Source organism: Capricornis sumatraensis, chromosome 1 (genome assembly GCF_032405125.1).
Source record: "Capricornis sumatraensis isolate serow.1 chromosome 1, serow.2, whole genome shotgun sequence".
Classification (NCBI taxonomy): domain Eukaryota; kingdom Metazoa; phylum Chordata; class Mammalia; order Artiodactyla; family Bovidae; genus Capricornis; species Capricornis sumatraensis.
Genome location: NC_091069.1, coordinates 104963738 through 104987776, shown reverse-complemented (window position 1 = coordinate 104987776; position 24039 = coordinate 104963738). Strand labels below are relative to the sequence as shown.

Sequence of the window (24039 nt, the reverse complement as noted above, 5' to 3'; positions counted from 1 at the left end):
GGCAAACCCACTCTCTACTACTTCGTAGCATTGCAGTGCACTGTCCATAACATGTCCAGGAGAGGTAGGAAAATTCAGAAACCACAGCTTTGCAGGTAGAGATGAAGCTATTCCCTCTGGGGCTCCTTACACACCTTCTTACAGACTGACTCAGAATCATACCCTACAGCCCTCCATCCTGGAGGGTAGCCTTCAGCAGCAAACCTCCGTGTGTGCATGCTCAGTCATGTCCGACTCTTTGCAAGCCTATGGACTGTAGGCCACAGAATACTAGAGTGGGTTGCCATGTCCTCCTCCAGGGGACCATCCCGACCCAGGGATGAAGCCTGCGTCTCTTAGGCTCTGCACTGGCAGGCGGGTTCTTTACCACGAGTGCCACCTATTCTTTCAGTGGATACCAAATCCACAGATGCTCAAGTCCTTTATATAAAATTGCATAGTATTTCATATATTCTCCGCTATAGTTTAAATCATCTCTAGATGACTTATAATACCTGCTGCTGCTAAGTCGCTTCAGTCGTGTCCAACTCTGTGCGACCCCATGGATGGCAGCCCATCAGGCTCCTCCATCCCTGGGATTCTCCAGGCAAGAACACTGGAGTGGGTTGCCATTTCCTTCTCCAGTGCACGAAAGTGAAAAGTGAAAAGGAAGTTGCTCAGTCGTGTCCGACTCTTAGCGACCCCATGGACTGCAGCCCACCAGGCCCCTCCATCCATGGGAGTTTCCAGGCAAGAGTACTGGAGTGGGTTGCCAGTGCCTTCTCCAAGATGACTTATAATACCTAATACAAGGCAAATGCTATGTGAATAGTTGTAAATACAATGTAAATGCTGTAAATAGTTGCTGGTGTGCAGCAAATCCAAGTTTTACTTTTTGGAAATTCCTGGAATTTTTTTCAAATATTTTTGATCTGCAGTGGGTTGAATCCTTGCATGTGGAATCTGTGGGTATGGAGGGCTGACTGTACTTTATGTAGACAGTTTGGCAACTTGTGGAGGAGCTTTCAGCCAGGTCCTTCCTTCTGATTTATTTTAACCCAGAACTGATCCCAACTTCCTCCCATTCCTGGTTCCTCATCTGTTATTGGCTTTGCAACCAAAACCACCATCTGTCTCTAGAATTTTTTTCATCTTGCAGAACTGAAATTCTGTACCCATTAAATAATAACTCCTCATTCTCCATTTTCCATGGTCCTTGGAAAGGGACTATTCTATTGTCTGTCTCAATGAATTTAACTACTCTAGGTACCTCACATAAATGGATTCACACAGTATATGTTCTTTTGTGTCTGACTTTTTCAGTTCAGTTCAGTTCAGTTCAGTCACTCAGTCGTGTCCGACTCTCTGCGACCCCATGAATCACAGCACGCCAGGCCTCCCTGTCCATCACCAACTCCCGGAGTTCACTCAGACTCACGTCCATCGAGTCAGTGATGCCATCCAGGCATCTCATCCTCAGTCGTCCCCTTCTCCTCCTGCCCCCAATCCCTCCCAGCATCAGAGTCTTCTCCAATGAGTCAACTCTTCGCATGAGGTGGCCAAAGGATTGGAGTTTCAGCTTTAGCATCATTCCTTCCAAAGAAATCCCAGGGTTGATCTCCTTCAGAATGGACTGGTTGGATCTGCTTGCAGTCCAAGGGGCTCTCAAGAGTCTTCTCCAACACCACAGTTCAAAAGCATCAATTCTTCTGTGCTCAGCCTTCTCCACAGTCCAACTCTCACATCCATACATGACTACAGGAAAAACCATAGCCTTGACTAGACAGACCTTAGTCGGCAAAGTAATGTCTCTGCTTTTGAATATGCTATCTAGATTGCTCATAACTTTTCTTCCAAGGAGTAAGCGTCTTTTAATTTCATGGCTGCAATCACCATCTGCAGTGATTTTGGAGCCCCCAAAAATAAAGTCTGACACTGTTTCCACTGTTTCCCCATCTATTTCCCATGGAGTGATGGGACCAGATGCCATGATCTTCGTTTTCTGAATGTTGAGCTTTAAGTCAACTTTTTCACTCTCCTCTTTTACTTTCATCAAGAGGCTCTTTAGTTCCTCTTCACTTTCTCCCATAAGGGTGGTGTCATCTGCATATTTGAGGTTATTGATATTTCTCCCAGCAATCTTGATTCCAGCTTGTGTTTCTTCCAGCCCAGCATTTCTCATGATGTTCTCTGCATATAAGTTAGATAAGCAGGGTGACAATATACAGCCTTGATGTACTCCTTTTCCTATTTGGAACCAGTCTGTTGTTCCATGTCCAGTTCTAACTGTTGCTTCTTGGCCTGCATACAGATTTCTCAAGAGGCAGGTTAGGTGGTCTGGTATTCCCATCTCTTTCAGAATTTTCCACAGTTTATTGTGATCCACACAGCTTTTTCCATGAGCCAGTGGATGTTGGCAATTTGATCTCTGGTTCCTCTGCCTTTTCTAAAACCAGCTTGAACATCAGGAAGTTCATGGTTCACCTATTGCTGAAGGCTGGCTTGGAGAATTTTGAGCATTACTTTACTAGCATGTGAGATGAGTGTAATTGTGCGGTAGTTTGAGCATTCTTTGGCATTGCCTTTCTTTGGAATTGGAATGAAAACTGACCTTTTCCAGTCCTGTGGCCACGGCTGAGTTTTCCAAATTTACTGGCATATTGAGTGCAGCACTTTCACAGCATCCTCTTTCAGGATTTGAAAGAGCTCAACTGGAATTCCATCACCTCCACTAGCTTTGTTCGTAGTGATACTTTCTAAGGCCCACTTGACTTCACATTCCGGGATGTCTGGCTCTAGAGGAGTGATCACACCATCATGATTATCCGGGTCGTGAAGATCCTTTTTGTACAGTTCTGCTGTGTATTCTTGCCACCTCTTCTTAATATCTTCTGCTTCTGTTAGGTCCGTACCATTTCTGTCCTAGCATAATGTACATAGTTGGGGTTCCTCCATGTTGTAGCCTGTGTTGGAATTTCCTTCCCTTTTTAAGGTTGAATAACATTCTGCTGCATGTATACACCACATTTTTTACTTATCCATTCATCCATCTGTGGACACCTGAGCTGCTTCCACATTCTAGTTGCTATAATTAGTGCTGCTATGAACATGGGTGTGCCAATACCCATTCAAGCCACTATTTTCAACTCTTTGCCCAAAAGTGAAATTTCTGGGTCATATGGTAAGTCTGTGCTTAATATTTTGCCAGCGTTTTCTGTTCAAGAATACTGGAGTAGATAGTCATTCCCTTTCTCCAGAGGATCTTCCCAACCCAGGTCTCCTGCATTGCAGGCAGATTCTTTACCAGTGAGTCAACTGGTCCTGAGGTCTGTTTTCAGAGTTTTACTATGGTTGTTTTTGTACATCATGTCCATTATTTTCACTGAACTTAGCAGAAAGAATAGGAATAAGAACTTTCCCTTCTTCATCTTCCTGGAAGCAGGGGTCTGCATTGTTGTATACGTCGTGCAACTGGGTTTTGTTTTTCACTCCGTCTGAGAGCCTTTCACTTTTAATAGTAGGTTTATCTCATTTATATAATCAGTCTTAATCCTAACATTTAATATTATATTTTCTGTGAAAGTACTTCCAAAATATTATATACTAATCAAACAATTACCGATAGATTATTCCTAGCTGCCCTTCCCATCAGACAAAAGTTTGAAGAACACATCAAGTTGTCTAATCCCCATCTTGTTCTTTTCACAGTCCTAGAAGAGATTAAGATGGAAAGATCTTCCCCAAAGGGAAAACATTCCACCAGGAGACACCTGAGAAGTAGTAGTCAGGTGACTGGTACCTTCATGCTGGCTGTTTTCCTGGCACTTATTCCACAAGTAAGTTTCTCCCTGCTTTCTCCCTCTCTCTTCCCCTTTCTTACCTCTTGAGAGCTGACTGTGTGCCAGGCATCTTGCCGGGTCCTAGGAGCGGAAGGGAGTCGAGCTAACTAATCTTTTTCTTTTTTCCTCTCTCAAACTTGATAACCATGCCGTGTGTGTGTGTTTCAGTAGACTTTTGAATGTAAAGGTAACCCAAAAGAGACCAGCTAAAATTTTAGTAGGACCTCCCAAGTGGCTCAGTGGTAAAGAATCTGCCTGCCAATGCAGGAGACACAGAGACCCAGCTTCAATCCCTGGGTCAGAAAAATCCCCTGGAGGAGGAAACAGCAACCCGCTTCAGTGTTCTGGCCTTGAGAATCCCATGGACAGAGGAACCTAGCAGGCTACAGTCCATGGGATCACAAAGAATCAGACACGACTGAGTGATTGAGCACACAACGTTTAGTAAGGGAAAGAAGAAGAGTTGTGTAGGTCCAGGGAGCAGAAATCTTCAAGTCTCATAACATTTCCGGTTTTCAATCAGAGCACAAGCGTCTCCGGTTGCAGGCAAGGAAGCTGCCTGAGTATGAGAGCCCAGCTCTCCCCCTCCATCAGCTCCATCCATCATGAGCCCCCATATAACCTGAATACAAATGTTGCCTTCACTGTGTGCTGGGAAAGCCACTTGACAATCCTGTTAATGTCTAGTAGCCTCGACTCAGGGCTTCCCAGGTGGCTCAGCGGTAAAGAATCCACCTGTCAATGCGGGAGACATGGGTTTGGTCCCTGGGTTGGGAAGATCCCTTGGAGAAGGAAATGGCAATTCACTCCAGTATTCTTGCCTGGAAAATCCCATGGACAGAGGAGCCTGGCGGGCTACAGTCCATGGGGCCTCAAAAGAGTAAGACTCAACTTAGTTACTAAACAACAACAAGCCTGGACTCACAGCCCTAAAGTTCCCTGATGAAATTTCTCCATATTCTGGGTAAGTCACTCGAGAATTCTCCTGCACACTTCAGCATCTTGATCTCTTTATTTAAATGGCAAAATGACAACTCTGGGGCCAGGCCCTGTTTTCTCCTCCCACTAATTTTAGTTCCCTAGGGCCAAATTTTGCTTTCATTTTCCTACAGATGGCTTTCAGCAGATTTGTCTAGTCTTCTTGTCTCCAGTGATTTCCTCTCCCTCTTTCTCGTCTTCTAGAAAAGTCTGAAATGAAAGCTGTCCCCTAGAGCCGTGCACAGACGATGTGGAGGGGAGAGTGTTCGGGTAGGAGCTCCCTCCGCATGACTCGGGCTGGCTGGCGGAAGCGGGAGTGCCCCCACAATGATGCTCTCTGCACTCGGGGAAGTGCACTGCCGTTCGGAACATGGCTTTTCTGCTCTCCAGCTGGCTTTCCACTTAGATATTGATTTAGACGCTTGACAAAAGAGCGTCAAGGGCAGAGCAGGTGTAATGTCTCACCTATCGCTCCATTCATCCATGCAGCCATACGCTCCTCTTAGGTAATCAGGCACGTGTGCAGTTTTCACATGACAGCGTTTGAACACAGAAAGCCGTCAGTCCGTTTCCCCTGACAGGGGAGGTTTGTGGAGGAGGTGGATGATGGCTTCTGCTACATTCCCTCTCAGAGACACCTGAGTCTGACATTAACCTTCCGAACCAAAAGAAGGAATGCTGAACGCTGGAATTTCAGGATTGCTAGAGCACACAGGGTGGCTCAGTGGTAAAGAATCTGCCTGCCAATGCAGGAGATGCAGGTTTGATCCCTGGGTCAGGAAAATCCCCTGGAGGAAGAAATGATAACCCACTACAGTATTCTTGCCTGGGAAACCCTAAGGACAGAGGAGCCTGGCGGGCTATAGTCCATGGGGTTGCAGAGAGTCGGACACGACTGAGCAGGCACAGAGCACATGGGGGAAAGGTGCATGGCCAACAAGGATAGAAGCTTCTGGAGACCTCTCCCCTGAAGTGGCAGCTGGCTGGGTCCCCTACTGCAGCAGCCAGCTCTCAAGACACACATCGGTGCACCTGAAACACTCTATAAATGGAAAATACAGAGCACAGCTTCTCACACTGACCCCACCAGTGAGCACAGTGGAACCCACACAGCTGGTTAAATTTAATTTCCTGCAGAAACTTAACACAAATGCCACCTCCTCTGGCAAGTCTTCTCTAACCTATGCTGCGTTGGGCACCCCAGCTGAATGCTTTGTTAACACCCCCAGTTTCCTCCCTTGTACCACGTAGCCCACTACAATGTGCTTGCTTATTGGGGAGTCTCGTCTAATAGTCAGGGAGCTGAGGGTGAGGGCCAGGTCCTACTGATTATAACACCCCCAGGGCCTAGCACGTAATAGCCAGCCACTCATGGATGTTTCTGAAGAGGGGCTGTGGCAGGTATGTGCAGACAGCCAACAAAATAACCCTTCCGTTGACCTATCAGGGGGCCTGGAATTCTGCTGGGCGTTTACTTCCTCGAGTTGAAAAGTTACCCCCAGGCACCGAAGATTACTTCCAAAATTAAAATTTCACTAGGAGGGATAAACGCACCTGAGATTTGGGGGCATTGGTTTGAGATGCCCTGCAGAGCCTTGGCATGAACTTGACCTTGTGGGGAGAGAACTAGGAATGAAGGGAAGGAGGCATTCTAGGGCCTTCATGGCATGAAGGTATAGGAATGAAGGAAAATCATTTACGGCTGGAACACTACATCTGAAAGTTGATTTCTATGTCACCTGTAGCTCTTTCCCCTTATTAAATATATATTTAAAAGCCTGAAATACATTCTTCAAATAAGCCAGGTACTAGAAAACCATCACTTGGCCCACGATGGGTCCTCAATGGACATGGCAGAACAGCTGCCTCAGAAGGTTTTCAGCCACACGCTTGCTTCTTTCTGTGTGGCTCTGACTTGAAAGGAGCAGAGAAGGTAGCAGGAAAACATTAGAGAAAAGGATGGGGTTGCACCCCTGCAGACAGCACCACCCTTAATGATCTCGGCTCATGGAGTTTGCAGCACGGACTGACCCTCTTCATGCTGGACTGGGCCTGGAAAATGGAATCAAGCCCCAGATAGGAACTCTCCTTTCTGTGTGGGAGGCCTGAGCCCTTGACTGGCCCCAGATGCTTAAGCGGGGGCTGCGGGCATGCGTGGTGCACACACACAGGATGTTTGCTCTTGTTTCCTGCCCTGGGGCCCAGGACACTTTCAAAGGCAAGGGGCCATGCCGGGGTCCTCAGGTAGGAAAAGGGCCACTGAAGGAAAGGAGGACGTCCCACTTTTCCTGTGCACTCAGAGGGAGGCGCTGGCCATCACCTTTGGCTGCTGGGTTTGGTGCTTAGACCAGCTGCCACCTACACGTGTTTAGAAAAGGAAGAAAGAGCAGTTAGAATGAAGGAAAGAGGGAAAAACCCCACCTCGCCCACTTGACAGGCTCCAACTGCCGCTGCCAGCCGCCTGTGAGCTGGGGACGGTCCCCTGCAAAGCCCCTGCCTGACGCTGGGACTGCCGCAGTGAGCGCTGCAGGAGTGGAGGCCTCCTCCACAGCACAGAGGCAGACAGAAGGCCCCTCGAAGGGCAGTGAGCCATTCCCCAACCCGGACGCTGCTCCCTCAGCCAGCCACACGGAGGGAACAGGCCAGCTGAGGCGAGCTGTGGGAGAAGCCAAGCAGAAAGTGTCACTGAGACAATGACAATTGGAAGAACACATGATAACCAGCTTGCTGGGGTGTTTCTAAGCCTTTGAGGGGAGGTGAATCAGTGGAGCGCTCATGTGGAAAACTCCCTTTCTCCTCAAGGCTCTGCCAGTCCCGTGCTAAAGTACAGTCATCATTTTTCTGTTGAAAACTCTCAACAGTTTCAACAATCCTGGCCTGTTAACATTCCACCACGTGGGGAAAAAAGGCCCATTTCCAGGAAGAACTTGTATTTTGTAAACTTGGGAAATGGAAGGGTCAGGCCATGTCACTCACTAGGGGGCTTCAAATTTCAAGGAAGACTTGTGTGTCTGAGTTCCTAGAACATCATGAGACAGAGAAACAGCCCCATTGGGCCAGACCACAGTGGTGAGGAGAGGTGGAGGAGGAGGGCTTGGCCTTCTTCCCTCCATGTCTGTCTGGGATTGCCTGTGCCTTTAAGGGCAGCGTGAATACTTGGGAGCCGATGAAAGTGCTCAGGAAGCTCGCATGCCTCTGGTCCGTGGAGGCTTCCCTGGGAATCAGCTCTGCGGGTTTTCTTGGCCTGGGCCTCAGCACCCCGAAACTGTGCCCTCCACCATGACGGGCCCCTGCACGTGCCAGTCGGGCAGAGAGCAGATGCTCAAACTGCTCTGCTTGTGTCCAAAGGTCTAGGTATCGTCGGCCTTGCCACAGACGGGCTGTCCGTCTGCCCATCAAATGGAGACTGGCCGGAGCATCACTGCTGGTGTGACAGCCCCACCAGAGGTCTGCGGTTTGCGGAGCAGAGAGTCAAGATGGCTCTATTTACTCCTGAGCAGGCAGCTTGGCTCTTGTTACCATTTTCTATAGTCTATGGGGTATGAAGGGGCTTCCCAAATGGCGCTAGTGGTAAAGAACCTGCCTGCCAATGCAGGAGACATAGGAGATGAGGGTTCAGTTCCTGGTTCTGGAAGATCCCCTGGAGGAGGACACAGGAACCCTCTCTGGCATTCTTGCCTGGAGAATCCCATGGACTGAAGAACCTGGCAGGCTAGGGTCCATGGGGTCACGAAGAGTCGGACACGACTGAAGCGACTTAGCATGCACGCACATGTGGTATGATATCAAAAAGCCAATCTTGAACTTTATACAGTGCTTCCGGCCAGAGCCCAGAGGCAGAGCGGCTGAGGCAGGACTGCGCTGGGGGCTGCAGTGTGGGAATATTCCAGGCACTCACTCAGCATCCCTGGAGTGGGGAGGTCTGGCTCTGAGACAACCCTTCAGTTATAGCAGGTCAAGTAGAAGCTCCTTCGCTAGCTCTGGTGCCCTGGCCCAGGGGGAGCAGCACAAATCAGCAAGGGCTACTTTCCCCAGATCATCCTACTTGCTTTTCCAAAGGGAGGCAGGGAGACCCAGAGGGTTACCATCTTGTGATGTTTTTGTCCCAGTGAGGGTCCTTGCTGGGCTGCTGTCTCATACCCAAATTGCAAACAGCTGCTGCCAGGTGTGGAAGTAAGTCCCCAGGGAACAGACTAAGGCACTGTGATAATTTATATTTGATTTAGAAAATGATGGTCCAGATGTGGACTGGTACCAAGGAGCCTGTCTTATGGCCAGTTTCCATCACTGAAAAGAGGAAGCAATTAAAAAAAAAAATCTTTATTTTGGCTGTGCTGGGTCTTAACTGCAGCATGCAGGATCTTTTAGCTGTGGCACATGGGATCTAGTTCCCTGACCAGGGATCAAACCCAGCTCCACTCTGCTGGGAGTATGGAGTCTTAGCCAGTGGACCACCAGCAAAGTCCCCCCAGTTTTTAAGAGGAGACCATCCTGGAGGTAGGGGGGCGGTGACAGGGACCAGCTGAATCGAACACTGAGAACAAAGTCTGATAGGCAACCTAGAGCCATTTGATGAGAAAGGGATTTTGGACCTGATTCAAAAACAGGCTCATCGGATGCCTGGATTCACCTGGGACAGTCAGGGTTTATGTTCAGTCATCCAAGCTTAATTTTTACCAGTGCCCCCTTTCACTCTCAGAGTCCATGTTTAAATGCAAGTTCTGTGATCTCCCTGTTTCAAAGGATAGAGGAAGTTAGGGCCGGAAACTGATCCAGAGAGGGACACGAAGGCTCATTTGGCTGACCCCGAAGTAGGGAGACAGACAGTTGAGGGCCAGCGCCATTCATTCTCAAGCATGTTTAGAACTGCAAGCTTGTCAACAATGTCCAGGCACAGATTTTCAGAATGTGGTTGCTGGATGGGTCTTTGAAATAATCACATTCAATCTCTCTTATCAGAAGAGGACACTGGGCTGAAAGAGGTCAAAATGACCTGCCAAGGTCATACGTTGGAGCCTGGTAGAGTAGAGACCAGTCTTGCCCCCAATGGACCAGGCCCAGCTGCTCTGTTCTGAGACAGAGGAAAGGGTTAACTCTGAAAGATGCTGCCAAGGGTACGGATGCACCGGCTCTGGCTTGGCAACCCCCGGACAGAGCTGTGAATGGTTCACGGCCCGAGGCTGAGGAGACAGGACAGAGACCAGAGACGGGAGGAGGGTCCAGCTGCTGCATGAGCTCAGGCGTGGGGCTGCGGCTCACGCGCGATCTGGAGCCGCAGGGGAGTGGGGAGTGGGGCAGAGGCGAGGAGCAGATGAGCTCTCCAGGGTGGTGACAGCAAGTAAAACTAGGAATGAAAGAAGAGGGACTTCCCTGGTGGTCTAGTGGCCGTCTCTGAGCTTCTAATGCTCAGATGATGTGGGTTCAATCCCTGGTCGCAGAACTAACATCCCACACGCCAGGGCAACTAAGCTCCACAAAGAAGCCAGCATGCCACAGTGGAGCTCCAGTGAGGCCAAGGTGAAAACAATGAAAAAGAATGAGTGAAGAAACCGTCAATACAGGGACTGAAAGTGAATGGGGTCATAAGTCATCTATGGGATCTAAATCTTTTCTGTGGTTCGAATCGTAATGAAATCTGCCTACGAGGCAAACCGTAATGACAGCCGTCCTACCCTTGGCATCTCTTCTCCAGCCCCTTAATAGGGCCACAATGGTGGGAAAAACCAAGTCATCAATAGCCTTGACCTCTACTTGGCATCTGGAGGAGGAAATGGCATCCCACTTCCGTATTCTTGCCTGGGAAATCCCACGGACAGAGGAGCCTGATGGGCTACAGTACATGGGGTCTCAAAGAGTCAGACACAGCTGAGCATGCACACAGCTGGGGAAACTGAGTCATGGAGGAGCCAGCTTCTTCCTGCCTCACAGTATTCTCAGAAAACGGGGTGTGACTGACAATAAGCCGAGAGAGGGATCCCACGCAGCAGCCACAGCACGGCACCTGTGGCGTCATTGGTCTTACCTCCTGTGTGGCTCTGCTGTGGCCAAGGTGGCAGGTTTTCTGTGAATCTGCTCATCTGGGCAGAGGTCCCAGCAAGAAGCTCAGACTGAGGGTCCACAGCACTGGCTTTGTGGCCCCAAATCTACTGCCCATCAACTAGCAGAGGACCACGGCTTCTCCCCGCCCTGCTCTTCTTGGCTGTCACACGAAGGCTCTGGTTTCTGCCATCTCCAAAGCCTCCCTCTCTGGCTCTGTTTTCCCAGGGGTATCAGACATGGGCTCAACTGCTATGTGTTCATCTTTTGCATCTTCCCTGCACTCTGTTTCTAGAGCAGCCTCACAGATCGTGAAATATCCACCCTTAGGTCTCAAGTGGGGGCTTCCCAGGTGGCGCAGTGGTAAAGAATCAGCCTGCCAATGCAGGAACTGCAAGAGATGTGAATTTAATCCCTGGATGGGTCGGGAAGATCCCCTGGAGTAGGAAATGGTAACCAACTCCAGTATTCATGTCTAGAGAATCCCATGGACAGAGGACCCAGTCAGGCTACAGTCCATGGGGTCACAAAGAGTCAGACACAACTGAAGCGATTGAGCACGCACACACAAGTCTCAAAATATCCGGAATGGTGTAAGAATGTCACAGTACACATGCAAATATAACTTTTAAAAAACATCAGAGCCAGTCTCCAGCTGCAGTTTTTTGCCTTCAACAACTTTCACCCAATGAGGTGCGGGTAAATATTTAAGCTGGTTGCAGAGAATATAGGAAGTGAACAGCTCGCCCAAGTAAACAGAAACTGGACCGCAGGCTGGTTGTAGTTAGAATGATCTACTGTCACCCTGAGCATGTTCTCCCACAGAACCATCTACAAAAATCCTGCACACCACTGTCACGCCTACGTGATGTGCTCTGATATGTGACATTAAAAAACCTCAATCTCCTGAAAAAAAAAATCATAAAACAGTTTCAGTATATATGAACTGAGCACTCATTTTTGTTGAGTGAAATTTCTTTGATGATGCCGGTTCAAAAAACTACAGATATTGAGAAAACAGCCACAGACATCATCCTCGGTTGCAACAGCCACACAGTCTGCAGAGACTAACGGGAAAGACATGAAATATTCAATGTCACTGGAGATTATTCCAGGACACCTCGGGCTATCTGAACCCTCTTCCGCTCCCAACTGCTAGTTTTTTTAAAATTAATTTTTATTGGAGTATAGTTGAATTATAAGGCTGTGTTAGCTTCAGGTGTACAGCAAAATGAATCAGTAATTTTAATACATATGCACATAGTCACCCTATTTTAGAATCTTTTCCTATATAGGTCATTACAGAGTATGCAATTGTTAGTTTCTAGCCAAATGTTCCCAAGGAGACAGCCTGGGGCATTATGTGCATGGCAGTGGGGGGAGGGTGAGAAAGTAAAAGGAAGGGACTTTCCTGGCAGTCCAGTGGTTAAGACTTCACTTTCCAAAACAGGGTGTGCAGGTTCGATCCCTGGTCAAGGAACTAAGATCCCACATGCCTTGTGGTCAAAAAACCAAAACTGTCAAACAGAAGCAATATTGTAACAAATTCAATAAAGACTTAAACAATGGTCCAGATGAAAAAAAGTCTGTAAAGAAAAAGAAAAACTGAGAGAAGGAAGAGGCTTTGAGTGGCATCTCTCTCTATATTCTCTCTATGGATGTGAAGAGAGTGGCCACAGCATCTCAGTCGTGGAGGCCTCGGGGACAGTGAGACGCAAGCCTGGTCTGGTCTCCTGGCACTGGGCTCCATGCTCTGACCTCTCCATCCCCATGCTGCCTCTGAGATACCCAGGTAGCCTCCATGCAGGGCTCAGGAGCAGGATCAAGCGGCACACAGTCGGTTCAGCCCACAGAGGTATGGAGAGGGGAACACAGGGCAAGATGGACATTCAGAGGAGAATAAGAAAGAAACAGGGAGGAGGAGACGGTGGGAGAAAATGCTGGACCAAACAAGAAGAAAGAACCAAAGGTGCTGGAAGGTGACTGGAAGCAACCTAAATGTCCATCAGCAGATGATGGATAAAGATGTGGAACAGCAGAGTATTACACAGACATTGAAAGGAACAAAACTGGGTCCTCTGCACAGACGTGGATGAACCTAGAGTCTGTCATACAGAGTAATGTTACGTCAAAAGAGAAAGACAAATATCATACTAACACATTAATGCATATTTATGGAATCTAGAAGGGCTTTTCAGGGGGCTCAGTGGGTAAAGAATCCACCTGCAGTGCAGGAGACAGAGGAGATATAGGTTTGACCCCCTGGGTTAAGAAGAGCCCTTGGAGGAGGGCGTGGCAACCCACTCCAGTGTTCTTGCCTGGAGAATCCCACTGACAGAGGAGACTGGTGGGCTACAGTCCACAGGGTCACAAAGAGTTGGACACAATGGAAGTGACTGAGCATAGCACACACAGCATGGGATCTAGAAAGAGGGTGCAGATGAACTCATTTTCAGGGCAGGAATAGAGACGTGGGTGCAGAGAGTGGGCACGTGGACACGGGGTGGGGGGACTGGGGCAAACTGAGAAGGTGGAACTGACATACATGCCCCATGGCATGTGAAACAGAGCCTGCGGGAGCCCACTGTGTAACACAGGGAACTCAGCCCGGTGCTCCGTGACGACCTCGTGGGGTGGGGCAGGAAGGCCAAAGAGGGAGGGGATATAGGCACACATAAAGCTGCTTCACTTTGTTGCACAGCAGACACTAACACAACATTGTAAAGCAATTATACTCCATTAATAAAATAACATTTAAAGCATTTACATTTTAAAAAAAGAGGTGAGTGTCTGGGACCCAAGAGCTACTCTACGATCACAGCAATACTGCCTGTACCTGGCAGGGAAGGTGACCCTTGGGGAATGGGCCTCGGCGGGGAGTGCCAAGAACTTGGAGTGGACGATCTTAAAATGCCAAGCAAAGCTCCTGTGCCTCTGTGGAGGCCATTCAAAGTCAGCGTATTAGAACCAGGACTCTGGCGGGTCAGTTCTCCCGGGCAAGCCCAAAGTTTGGTATCAGAACTTCTGTTTATAAAATCAACATTACTGAAAGCTTAAAAAAAAAAAAGACAGACTGAAAATATCACATCTTAGGCAAATGAGTTGAAAATCCCTTTTAGTGACGCCCTCTATTTTCCACCCATTTCTAAAGTCAGAGAACACCTGGCATGGTATTCAGGTAAAGAAATGCAATCCCTGGCACACGTGGTTTCCTGACAACACAGAACTGCAGTGACATCACGGAAATGCAGATGCCTCCTGGTCGGCCCAAGGAGAGTTTCCAGGCAGGAACAGCCTTAGCCTTGGGTGGAAAAGAGTGCTTATTCCTTAGTTATCTGCTGGTGTCTACCGCTTCCTGCCTCCAATGGCCAAGTTTTAATTAAATGCAGGCAGGGTGTTGGTCAGGCTTTCTCACACAGTTGGCTCAACCCAGATGTACAACCAAAACGTAGATGAGACCGCACCTGTTCTCCTTTGTCCATTTGGAAGGAAACAAAGCGACGGTCACCAAGAAAAGAAAAGTCTTCCTCCCACTCGAGAGGGAGGAAGCGATGACGTCGATGCCCCTTCCCATGGCTCATATGAACAGTCTCATTTGTGAAGCGTCCCCCACAGTGGCGAAAGTGAGGATGCGGCAGACTCGGGGCGCACGGAATCCTCTGTCTTAATTAAAAAGTGCGGTGAGAGTCATGGGATTTGGCCAAGCCTCGTAAATCCGCTCAGAGAATCAAGGCTCTGTCAGATAAGCTTAAGCAGAACCCCCTGAGCCCTCTGGAGAACTGCATGGACCCCCGCTCGTGGCTGACACCCACTTCCCCGTCACTTTGCTGTTCTCTGAGGAAAGCGGCCGTGCTCATTAACCAGCAATCCTCCCAGCCGCTGATGACAAGTGTATCCCCGAGGAGCGCAGAATTCAGAGATGATAAATTTACTCCTGCCTGTAAGAGTGAATCTCTCCTTAGGGCAATAAAAGTGCTGCGAGGCTCTCGGGCATCAGGGCTTCCTTTCGGGAACATACCTTCTTTAACAGAGCCTGGTCCTCCTGGTCAGGACAGTTCCTTACAGCCAGGCAGAACTGCTCTAAAGTAACTGGAAAGGAAGAAAAAGAAAGAGTGAGTGGCCTCCCTGTGGGCCCTGAGGCTCTCTGTACAGAGAAGGACATTGTGGTGTTAACCCACAGAGGTGACATGCCACCGTCTTTCCTTGGTGATACATTCGAGGGGAACAGAGCCTGCCCTGGGGAGGTGGGGGGCAAGGCTAGCACAACCACTTCACCCTTGTCAGGTGGGGTTATCACATGAGAGCCCGGGCCGTGACCATCAGCAAAGCTCCATCCTAAAATGGTACCAATGAGCTTATTTACAAAACAGAAAGAGAGTCACAGATGCGGGAAACAAACATGGTTATCAGGGTGGGGGGGAGGGGGAGGGGGATACGTTGGGAGGTTGGGACTGACATACACACTGCTGTATATAAACCAGATGACTAATAAGGACCAAGTGTATAGCACAGGGTGTGTGTGTGTGTGTGTGTGTGTGTTGCTCAGTTCTGTCTCACTTTTTGCGACCCCGTGGACTGTAGCCCGCCAGGCTCCTCTGTCCATGGAATTCTCCAGGCAAGAATACTGGAGTGGGTTGCCATGCCCTTCTCCAGGGAATCTGCCCAACCCAGAGATCAAACCTGGGTCTCCTGCATTGCAGGCAGATTCTTTACCATCTGAGCCACCAGGGTATCCCCAATAATAAATACTAAAAACCAAGCCACCGGGAGGGTCATATGGCCCGTCCTGCCCCCCATGACCACACTGCACGTCCGTTCCCTGTGACCACCATCTAGAGGACGCCACCCGCCTCTGTAAATCTGGCAGCACTGCGTTTTCTGTCTCAAGTTTCCATTGTGATCTCCGTACAACCCCCAGCAAGTCTTCTCTTGGTATGAATGATGGGACCCCAGTGTTGACCTGAGCAAACACCACTAACTCGCCCAAATATTTCAGGTTGAGTTTCCCCAACCATCTTTCTCCAACAAGATGGTGGAGAAAAACCAAGAATATTTGCAAAACAATATTCACAATCCATCTTAGCTGGCCATGAACACTCTAGGAATGTTAACCAAGATGATTTACACAAACGACACTCCCCTTCTCCATGCTGGTGGCCTCGATCTCACTCACGGCCACTCATGTGAGTACCCTTTTTTCTTTCAATCTAAATAAGCACAAAACCACAACTGCCTCCCATGCACGCTGCTTTGACTGTGTTGTTTCACTCTTAAAAGTGCTCCCATGATTCCCTGCCACCCTCAGATTACTTAAATCCACCTCTTTTGACAAGCATTAAAGCTTTAACTGAGTGAACCCAGGTAGACTTCTTTCCAGACTCAAAGCTGTGTTCACTCTGCCTGTCATCTCTCTTCACTGTCATCTGCTGGGCAGTCTCACCTCCTGCCTTTGAGAGCAGCATAGCTTACCCTTCCCATCCAACTGCTCCAAACTACTCACCATCCCTCAGGCCTAGCCCATCCTCCGCAGAGCCCACAAAAACTGGTAGAAACATACCAAGGCTCAAGACAGAGGGACGGTCTGATTCCACTGTTCTGACCCCCAGGTCTAGAAGTCTGTTTAGACATGCAGATATTTTTAAAAGCATTATATCAGCAAAAGTGAATTGTCATCAAGCAAGCAAGCATGGTCTGGGAATTTTTTATTATACTTTTCAATGTTACAATTCTCTACAGAGTTTTCCTCTATGACTACAGTCCTCTGCAGTCGTCACTGTGGTTGGTTGTATCCCATGCTGAAGACTTCTCCCAAGTTTAAAGTTCTGCTCTCATCTGAGTAAAACGTGCTCGGGTTGTGTCATGGGCTCCTCTGTTGTGGTGTGTGGCCTTCTTGCTGTGGCGGCCTCTCGTGTTGCAGGGCAGGGGTTCTAGGGCATGGGTGCTTCAGTAGTCGTGACAAACAGCCTTAATTGCCCCTGGCACGTGGAATCCTCCTGCACCAGGGATCGAAACTGTGGCCCCTGTGTTGGCAGGCAGACTGTTACCCACTGTGCCACCAGGGAAGTCCCAGCTGGGGTTTTAGCCCAAACTTCATTCTTTGCCCATCCTGCCCGACAGGCCTCAAGTCACAGCCCAGTTTTTGGAGCTGGGCAGAAGTACATTTGTGGGGACACAGGGCTCCCCAGGGAGGGGAGTAGGAGGGGAGCTCCTCCTTAACTGGCCGGCTCCATTTCATGAATCGATCACCCCTCACACCTTCGATACAGACAACAAGAGCCCATCCTGACAATGGCAGGTCAGCAGGAGCAGGGCTCACCGAGTCCTCGGCCGTTCCGTTCCCCTCGCCTTAGAGCCAGTCAGGGCAACACGTGCTCTCGTGCCCAATGCTGGATTCTTGCCAGCCTCCTCCATTCTGGTTTCTACTGAGGCCAGCTTGAAAGAGGAAAGAGGGGCAGAGACCACTGAGGGAGTGGGGAGAGGGAGGGCGGGCCTGGGCCCAAGTCATCATTGCAGCATCGCACAGCGACAGACACACGGGGCTTCACTGCCCTCTGCTCCACCTGCCTCCACGTTTAAACAGGCAGAAAAACCCAAACCCTCACAAAGAAAGCAGCTATGGTATCTACTTTCTTCTCCTTCAGGGCTGATTCAAGGAGCTGCCTGCCTCAGGAGGAGGAAAGATGTAGCCAAACCCCACTCAGGGTCACTCCGGGTCTCTTCCTTAAGAGACTCGAGGTAGCTTTCTTCCCGAGCACACATCCATCGTCGTAACTGCTCCTAAGTGTCCCCCTGCTGTTCATTTCAGTGGCGGCCACAGAGGCTCCCACCTATCTGAGTAAGTCCAGCCCTCTTTGGTTCAGCCTTTCCACCTTGTGCGACAAAAAGATCCGCCTGCCGATACAGGCAGAACAGTAGATTTTTAGATAACATACCTGTTAGCTGTGAGGTTGTTAGTTTTGAGGTTGGGGGGTGAGGCGAGGGTGCTGCATAGAAAAAAATGACCAAGTGAAGCAAAAAAAAAAAAAAAAGGAAAATGGTAGTTTGGGAGGAAAAAAAAATGACAGGCCAGCATGAAACACACACGCCTCTTCCTCTATGGGCTGGTGGATAAATTACCTACAATGGCCAAACCTCTGCAGCCCATTTCTGAAAGACAGACAGGACTCTGCAACACGGTGCATACCCTACACCTTACACAAATGCCTCTGCCTTGATGCCATCATTAGGACACGTTTACACAAGCAGCTGGGGAAAGCGAGATGAGCCACACGCACAGCGTCTTTGTCCTTTTTGCAGTCAGGCTGGTGAGACTGGGCACCATCCTCAAGTTCGTTAGCAGGCACAGCTGGCCTGGACATACGACACGTGGGGCTGAGCCGCTCAGCAATCTTGTCTCATAACTCTCTTTAGAGCTCTCTCTCAGTCCCAGCTGGCTGATTCAGGCCTGCCTCTCCCTGAGGGCCCTGGGGGGCGAGGGGGTGGGGGCAGGCGCCCCTGGTGTCCGTGCCCGGGGCTCCAGCACAGGGACCCTCACTGGTTCTGTGGCACAAGGTGGGAGACGGCAGTGGCTGTCCCTCAGCCGTCGCCTCTCACCTGCGCACGACAACGGCGCCCTCAATTCATCTTACAGAATGACTTGTCCCTCCAGCTTCTGAAGTCCCCCATCCACCTCTTCTTGACAACGTTTAACAGGGAGATATTGAAAGGAAAAGAGTGAGAGAGTGGTGTAAAGGCTGCATCTTTGCCAGAAGAGCTCCAGCTCTGCATTCAGAATCAACACAGAGCGGGAGGAGGGATGTTTAACTTCTCGGTATCCAGAAGCTGTAGCAGTTCCGGCTTCCTGCCCACGGGGACGGGCTGTAAGGGCACGGGGTGGGCCTCTGTGCCAGGCAAAGGCCGTGGCTCACCGCTCCCCCTTCCCTGTCCTTGTCGCTGCCCTGCCGTGCCTGCTCACCTGGCTCACAGGATCCACCCCACTCTCCTGTGTCCCACTCTCCTCTCGGACTGTGAGCAAGACAGGAACTCAGAGGTGCCATTTCTCCAGGCAGACAGGCTCCGGCTCTGTGTAACCAAGTCTCACCAGCTCCTCTGCCTGCATGCTGGGGCCACAGCCCTCCCATGGGCCCTCTGCTTCTCCAGGGCAAAGCACCCCTTCAGGCCCGATGACCACTATCTCCCTGCAGCTCCGTCTTCTTACTTGCTGGCCACACTCACTGGTTTTGGGCTCTGTTCTCCACCCATCCCCACCCGGGGCCCGTCTCCAATGCAGGATGTCCCCTGGGACCAAGAAAGTCCCCCTCAAGAGAGGCTGGGTCAGAAGGTCCCTCTCCCCTTTAGCCCCTCCACTGACGCCCTACTGTCTACCCAGGAAAGGGCAAGCTCTCCAAAGCAGCACCCGACCCTTGCAGCCCACTCTCTCAGGCTCTGTCTCTCAATGCTCTCCCCGGCCTTTCCCCGAAAAGCCTCCCTTTCGGAGGCGCGGGGGCCCTGGCACTTCTGGACCAGCCCTTCACTTTATCACCTTCACCTTCGTCGGCACCAGCCTCCTCCCAGAATGCACTGCTACACTCTCGACTCTGGATCCTGCCCACACTTCAGGACCCAGCACCGAGGGGCCCTCTGCGGAGTCTCCTGGGAGTCTGGCAACGTCTGCCCACCCTGGGACCTCTCCCAGGCTGTTACATGCTCCAGGGTGCCTTCATGCCCCATGGTAAGTCTTCTTGGCTAACTTACTCTTTCGGTTTTTGTGCTTTTGCCCTACAGAGCTCAACAGGGAAAGGTTTATGCCTTCTGGATTCCAAGTCCTTTTAGCTGCCCTCTTGGACACAGAACCATATTCACCTATAATTACAGAAATCTGTGGGAATTTGTTTCATTTTCTAGGCTGCCTATTAAAAGAGAATTTCTGAGTAATTTTTAGGGGAAAAAAATCACAATAGATAGCTTTGTCCATCTCTGTTTACAATGATGTTACATGAAGTTTCCCCATCAAGGATTCAACAAGCACTTAGATGGCTCATACTGGGGTCCTGAGTCAGTAAGAGAAGGTAAAATACTGATGCAATACTGATGAAAACCTTGCTTTTAGTTATATTATGATCATTTTCCCATCTAACATTTGATGCCACTTTGAGCATATATCAAATCTTGTTAAGCTACTATAGCTCAAAGGAGTGCCTGCTTTCTTTTTCTGCTTCAGCTCTCACGTTTCTGAGTAAAAGCCATCATTTTCCAGTTAATAAAGTATTATATTTTCTCTGCAAACAAATTCCCATAATTTACAAGCAAAGAGAAAGGGAATTCATGAAGAGGAGACACTGCACTATTTTTCCTTCTGACATTTGGGATCTACCATGGGTTAAAAATGATGGTTTTATCTCTGGTGATTTATCAAACTCCGGATTCCCTAAAAGATGAACAGATGCACTGAAGAAAGAATGCATCACCTTAATGCTTCATTTTGACACTCTGGGTATCTAAAAAGAACGTATTTTGAATCTCCCCCCTCCAGAAACTCAGTCATTCCCATGATTTACACATTGAATTCTTATTTTCCAAACACACTTATGTGAGAACATGCCAGGAGACACACTGAAAGAAAATGGTCACATTTGAAACATACAGATTATTTATAGACAGAAAACTCAAAGAACTGAAAGAAAATCTGGTTGTCAACAGACAGTTGCTTTTTCTATGTTTTCTCTGTAGCTCATTTTGGGTTTTGTGTGGGCGGCTCATGTGAACTCAAAGGTTATTTGCTAAATGTTTGATGAGATTAGGACACGTTGTCTTCTAAAACCTAAATGTAAGTTTGTGTACATAGCACATATGTTTAACTTTAGAATATGGATAACTTTTTAAATATAGAAAGCCATACCTAGAATTGCTGTTATAAGACAAGATTTCCTACACTTCTATTTTTATTCACAGTTTAGAAGGTCTTATTCATATTCCTAGTGGAGTCTCATAATAGTTATGCAGTGGAAATTTTTGGGTTTTTACCTTTTGGGTTAATTTCATCTGCCAACTTGGGCACTCTGTTAGAAAGTACTTAGGTACCAGGAGCTGGAAAGTCAGTGTGGCCTGCAGCTCAGATCTTTGCAGTTCATCATATAAACTACATCTTTGATTATATAGTGTACAAAGGAGGAAAAAAACACACTTTATTTTAAAGGCAAATAAACGAGGGCTTATTTATTTATTTACTTATTTGCCTCTTTAGCAATGCTCAGCCATTAGATTCAGGTCCAGCAAGCACTTACAGGCCCCACAAAGTGGGCAGATGGTAGCACTCTGCCAGGATTTGAACCCCGCTTTCTGCTGTGTGGCCCTGGGCAACTCAGGAAGCCTCTCTGAGCCTTAGCCGCATGGGTGGATGGTGGTCCCTCCCTGTCTGCCTTGGTGGGAGACTAATAAGTGCTCGTTAATCTTACAGAAAGTCTGTGAGATAGCAAACAAAAATAAAAAGCACGATTCGGCGACCAACGCAGTAAGAAGAGTGAAAAAGAGCATAAGCCAAGTTTAACCTCAGAAAGTACGCGCCAAATAAAATACAAAGTACCCCCCCCCCCCGCCTCGCCCCGCACCACTGGAAGTTTAAGAACGCTAGAATGCCCATTCTTTAGGGTTTATCTGTAGGAAGGAAAGCCCTTGGGGAGTTGGGGGTGAGAGGGCATCACTCAAAATCTGATGCTAGAAAGCCGTGGGGGTCAGCCAGCCCCCAGGGCAGAGTTCCAGCCCCACATCTTAGACCTGTGTGGTCACAGGCAACTGTCCACCCCTGAGCGGAGCTTCCTCAAGGCTAAGTGAGGTTGTCGTGGGGACTGAAGAGGGTGACAGGAGCCGGGCACTCAGCATGGCCCTGGCTCAGGGCAGCACTGGAGAGGCAGAGACAGGGGCCATCAGTCCAGTCAGCCAATGTCCCCAGGGTCAGGAAGGTAAGTGGCGTCTTACTAGAGTCTGGGTCAAGTACAGCTGCTGAATTCTGTCCGGAAGCCTGCCAGCGCAGGAGACATGGGTTCAATTCCTGAGCCGGGAAGATCCCAAGCCCGTGCCCCACACTACTGAGCTCCAGCCCCAGAGCCAGTGCTTCACAGTGAGAGACGTGACCCGAATGAGAAGCCTGTGCACTGCCCACGAGGCAGTGAAGACCCAGCACCGCCAGAAAAACCAAAAATTGCTTTTAAAAGTGTAAATCTGCAGTGGCAAAGTTGCACACCTGCCCAGGGTTTCAGTGCTGCAGCGCTGTCAGCTAAACTAATTCTCCCTTTCAGGAGCCAGCATCTACGGGAGCTCCTGCCTGCAACGGCCCCCATCACCAGGGCTTGCCCTCTTCTCTCTCCCATGCTGCTGGTGCTGTGCCAGTCCTCACCGTCTCTTCTCCCTGAGTACTGCCACCTCCTGGGCCGCCAGACGGAGTCTCTCCATTGTTCCAGACTCCAGGCATTAGGGACAGTGGACACTTGCGTGGCCCTCTCCCAGCCGCCACACCCTCCGACACTGACCCATCAACCCGCTTTGCTCTCAGGAGTGATGAGTCTGAGATGTGTCCCCCACGTCAAAAGGACAGAGAAAACGAATCTGAAGACAATCCTTTTTTTTCTCCAGTGTTGAGGTCTCCAAGACGCTGGTCTGCTGGGATCTGGTGGCAAATAGCACCTGCTCACCCTTGGCTCCCCAGACCACATCACCGGCCGCTCCCACCCACATGTCTAAGGGGCGTTAGAGGAAGACGAAGGTCAGCAGCTGGGCAGCGGGACCCAGCGCCCGCCTCCCTCCCTCAGAGCACCGCCTCAGGGGCTGCGCCACAGCTTCTGGGCCAGCAGAGGGCGCCAATGGCAGAGGAAGGCTCACAGGTTGCCACAGCCAATGGAGTAGTACCCGTGTACTCCCCCTCCCCCACCCGCCAGACTTCCCACTTCCTGCGGTAACCACAGAATGTTCCAGAAACTCATCCAAAGAATGAGATGTGCTGCCTTTTGACTTTTAGTTCCACTGCACAGGTCATGTTTGCCCTTCAAGCTGGGAGGACCCAGGGTTCGGAGGGTCCTCTATAGCCTTGAGTCTGAGTTGAGTCTAAGTTTTGTAGTTGACTCTAAGTTCCTTGAATATCTGCAAGTTCATGGTTCCCATGCTGTTGAAGCCTGGCTTGGAGAATTTTGAGCATTACATTGCTAGCATGTGAGATGAGCAATTGTGTGGTAGTTTGAGCATTCTTTGGCATTGCTTTTCTTTAGGATTGGAATGAAAACTGACCTTTTCCAGTCCTGTGGCCACTGCTGAGTTCTCCAGATTTACTGGTATATTGAGTGCAGCACTTTCACACGATCATCTTTTCGGATTTGAAATAGCTCAACTAGAATTCCATCGCCTCCACTAGCTTTGTTCGTAGTGATGCTTCCTAAGGCCCACTTGACTTCACATTCCAGGATGTCTGGCTCTAGAGGAGTGATCACACCATCATGGTTATCTGGGGTCATGAAGATCTTTTTGTACAGTTCTTCTGTGTATTCTTGCCACCGCTTCTTAATATCTTCTGCTTCTGTTAGGTCCAGACCACTTCTGTCCTTTATTGTGCTCATCTTTGCATGAAATGTTCCCTTGGTATCTCTAATTTTATTGAAGAGATTGCTAGTCTTTCCCATTCTATTGTTTTCCTCTATTTCTTTGCACTGATCACTGAGGAAGGCTTTCTCATCTCTGCTTGCTATTCTTTGGAACTCTGCATTCAAATGCGTATACTTTTCCTTTTCTCCTTTGCCTTGAGCTTCTCTTCTTTTCTCACGTATTTGCATTATTTGTCCAGATGTTCAAGCCGGATTTAGAAAAGGCAGAGGAACCAGAGATCAAATTGCCAACATCCACTGGATCATCAAAAAAGCAAGAGTTCCAGAAAAACATCTACTTTTGCTTTATTGACCAAAGCCTTTGACTGTGTGGATCACGACCAACTGTGGAAAATTCTTAAAGAGATGGGAATACCAGACCACCTGACCTGCCTCCTGAGAAATCTGTATGTGATCAAGAAGCAATAGTTAGAACTGGACATGGAAAAACAGACCGGTTCCAAATCGGGAAAGGAGTATATCAAGGCTGTGTATTGTCATCCTGCTTATTTAACTTCTATGCAGAGTACATCATGTATAATGCTGGGCTGAAAGAAGCACAAGCTGGAATCAAGATTGCCGGGAGAAATATCAATAACCTC

At 49.1% G+C, this 24039-nt stretch overlaps 1 protein-coding gene across 1 annotated transcript in view; it reads right to left on the bottom strand.

The window, feature by feature from the left end:
* ACOXL (acyl-CoA oxidase like) overlaps window positions 1-24039 on the bottom strand; it is a 360670-nt gene that overhangs the window by 43368 nt on the left and 293263 nt on the right. Inside the window, 1 exon segment of the mRNA XM_068967451.1 lies at window positions 14851-14921. Coding sequence (XP_068823552.1) covers window positions 14851-14921 — 71 coding nt within the window.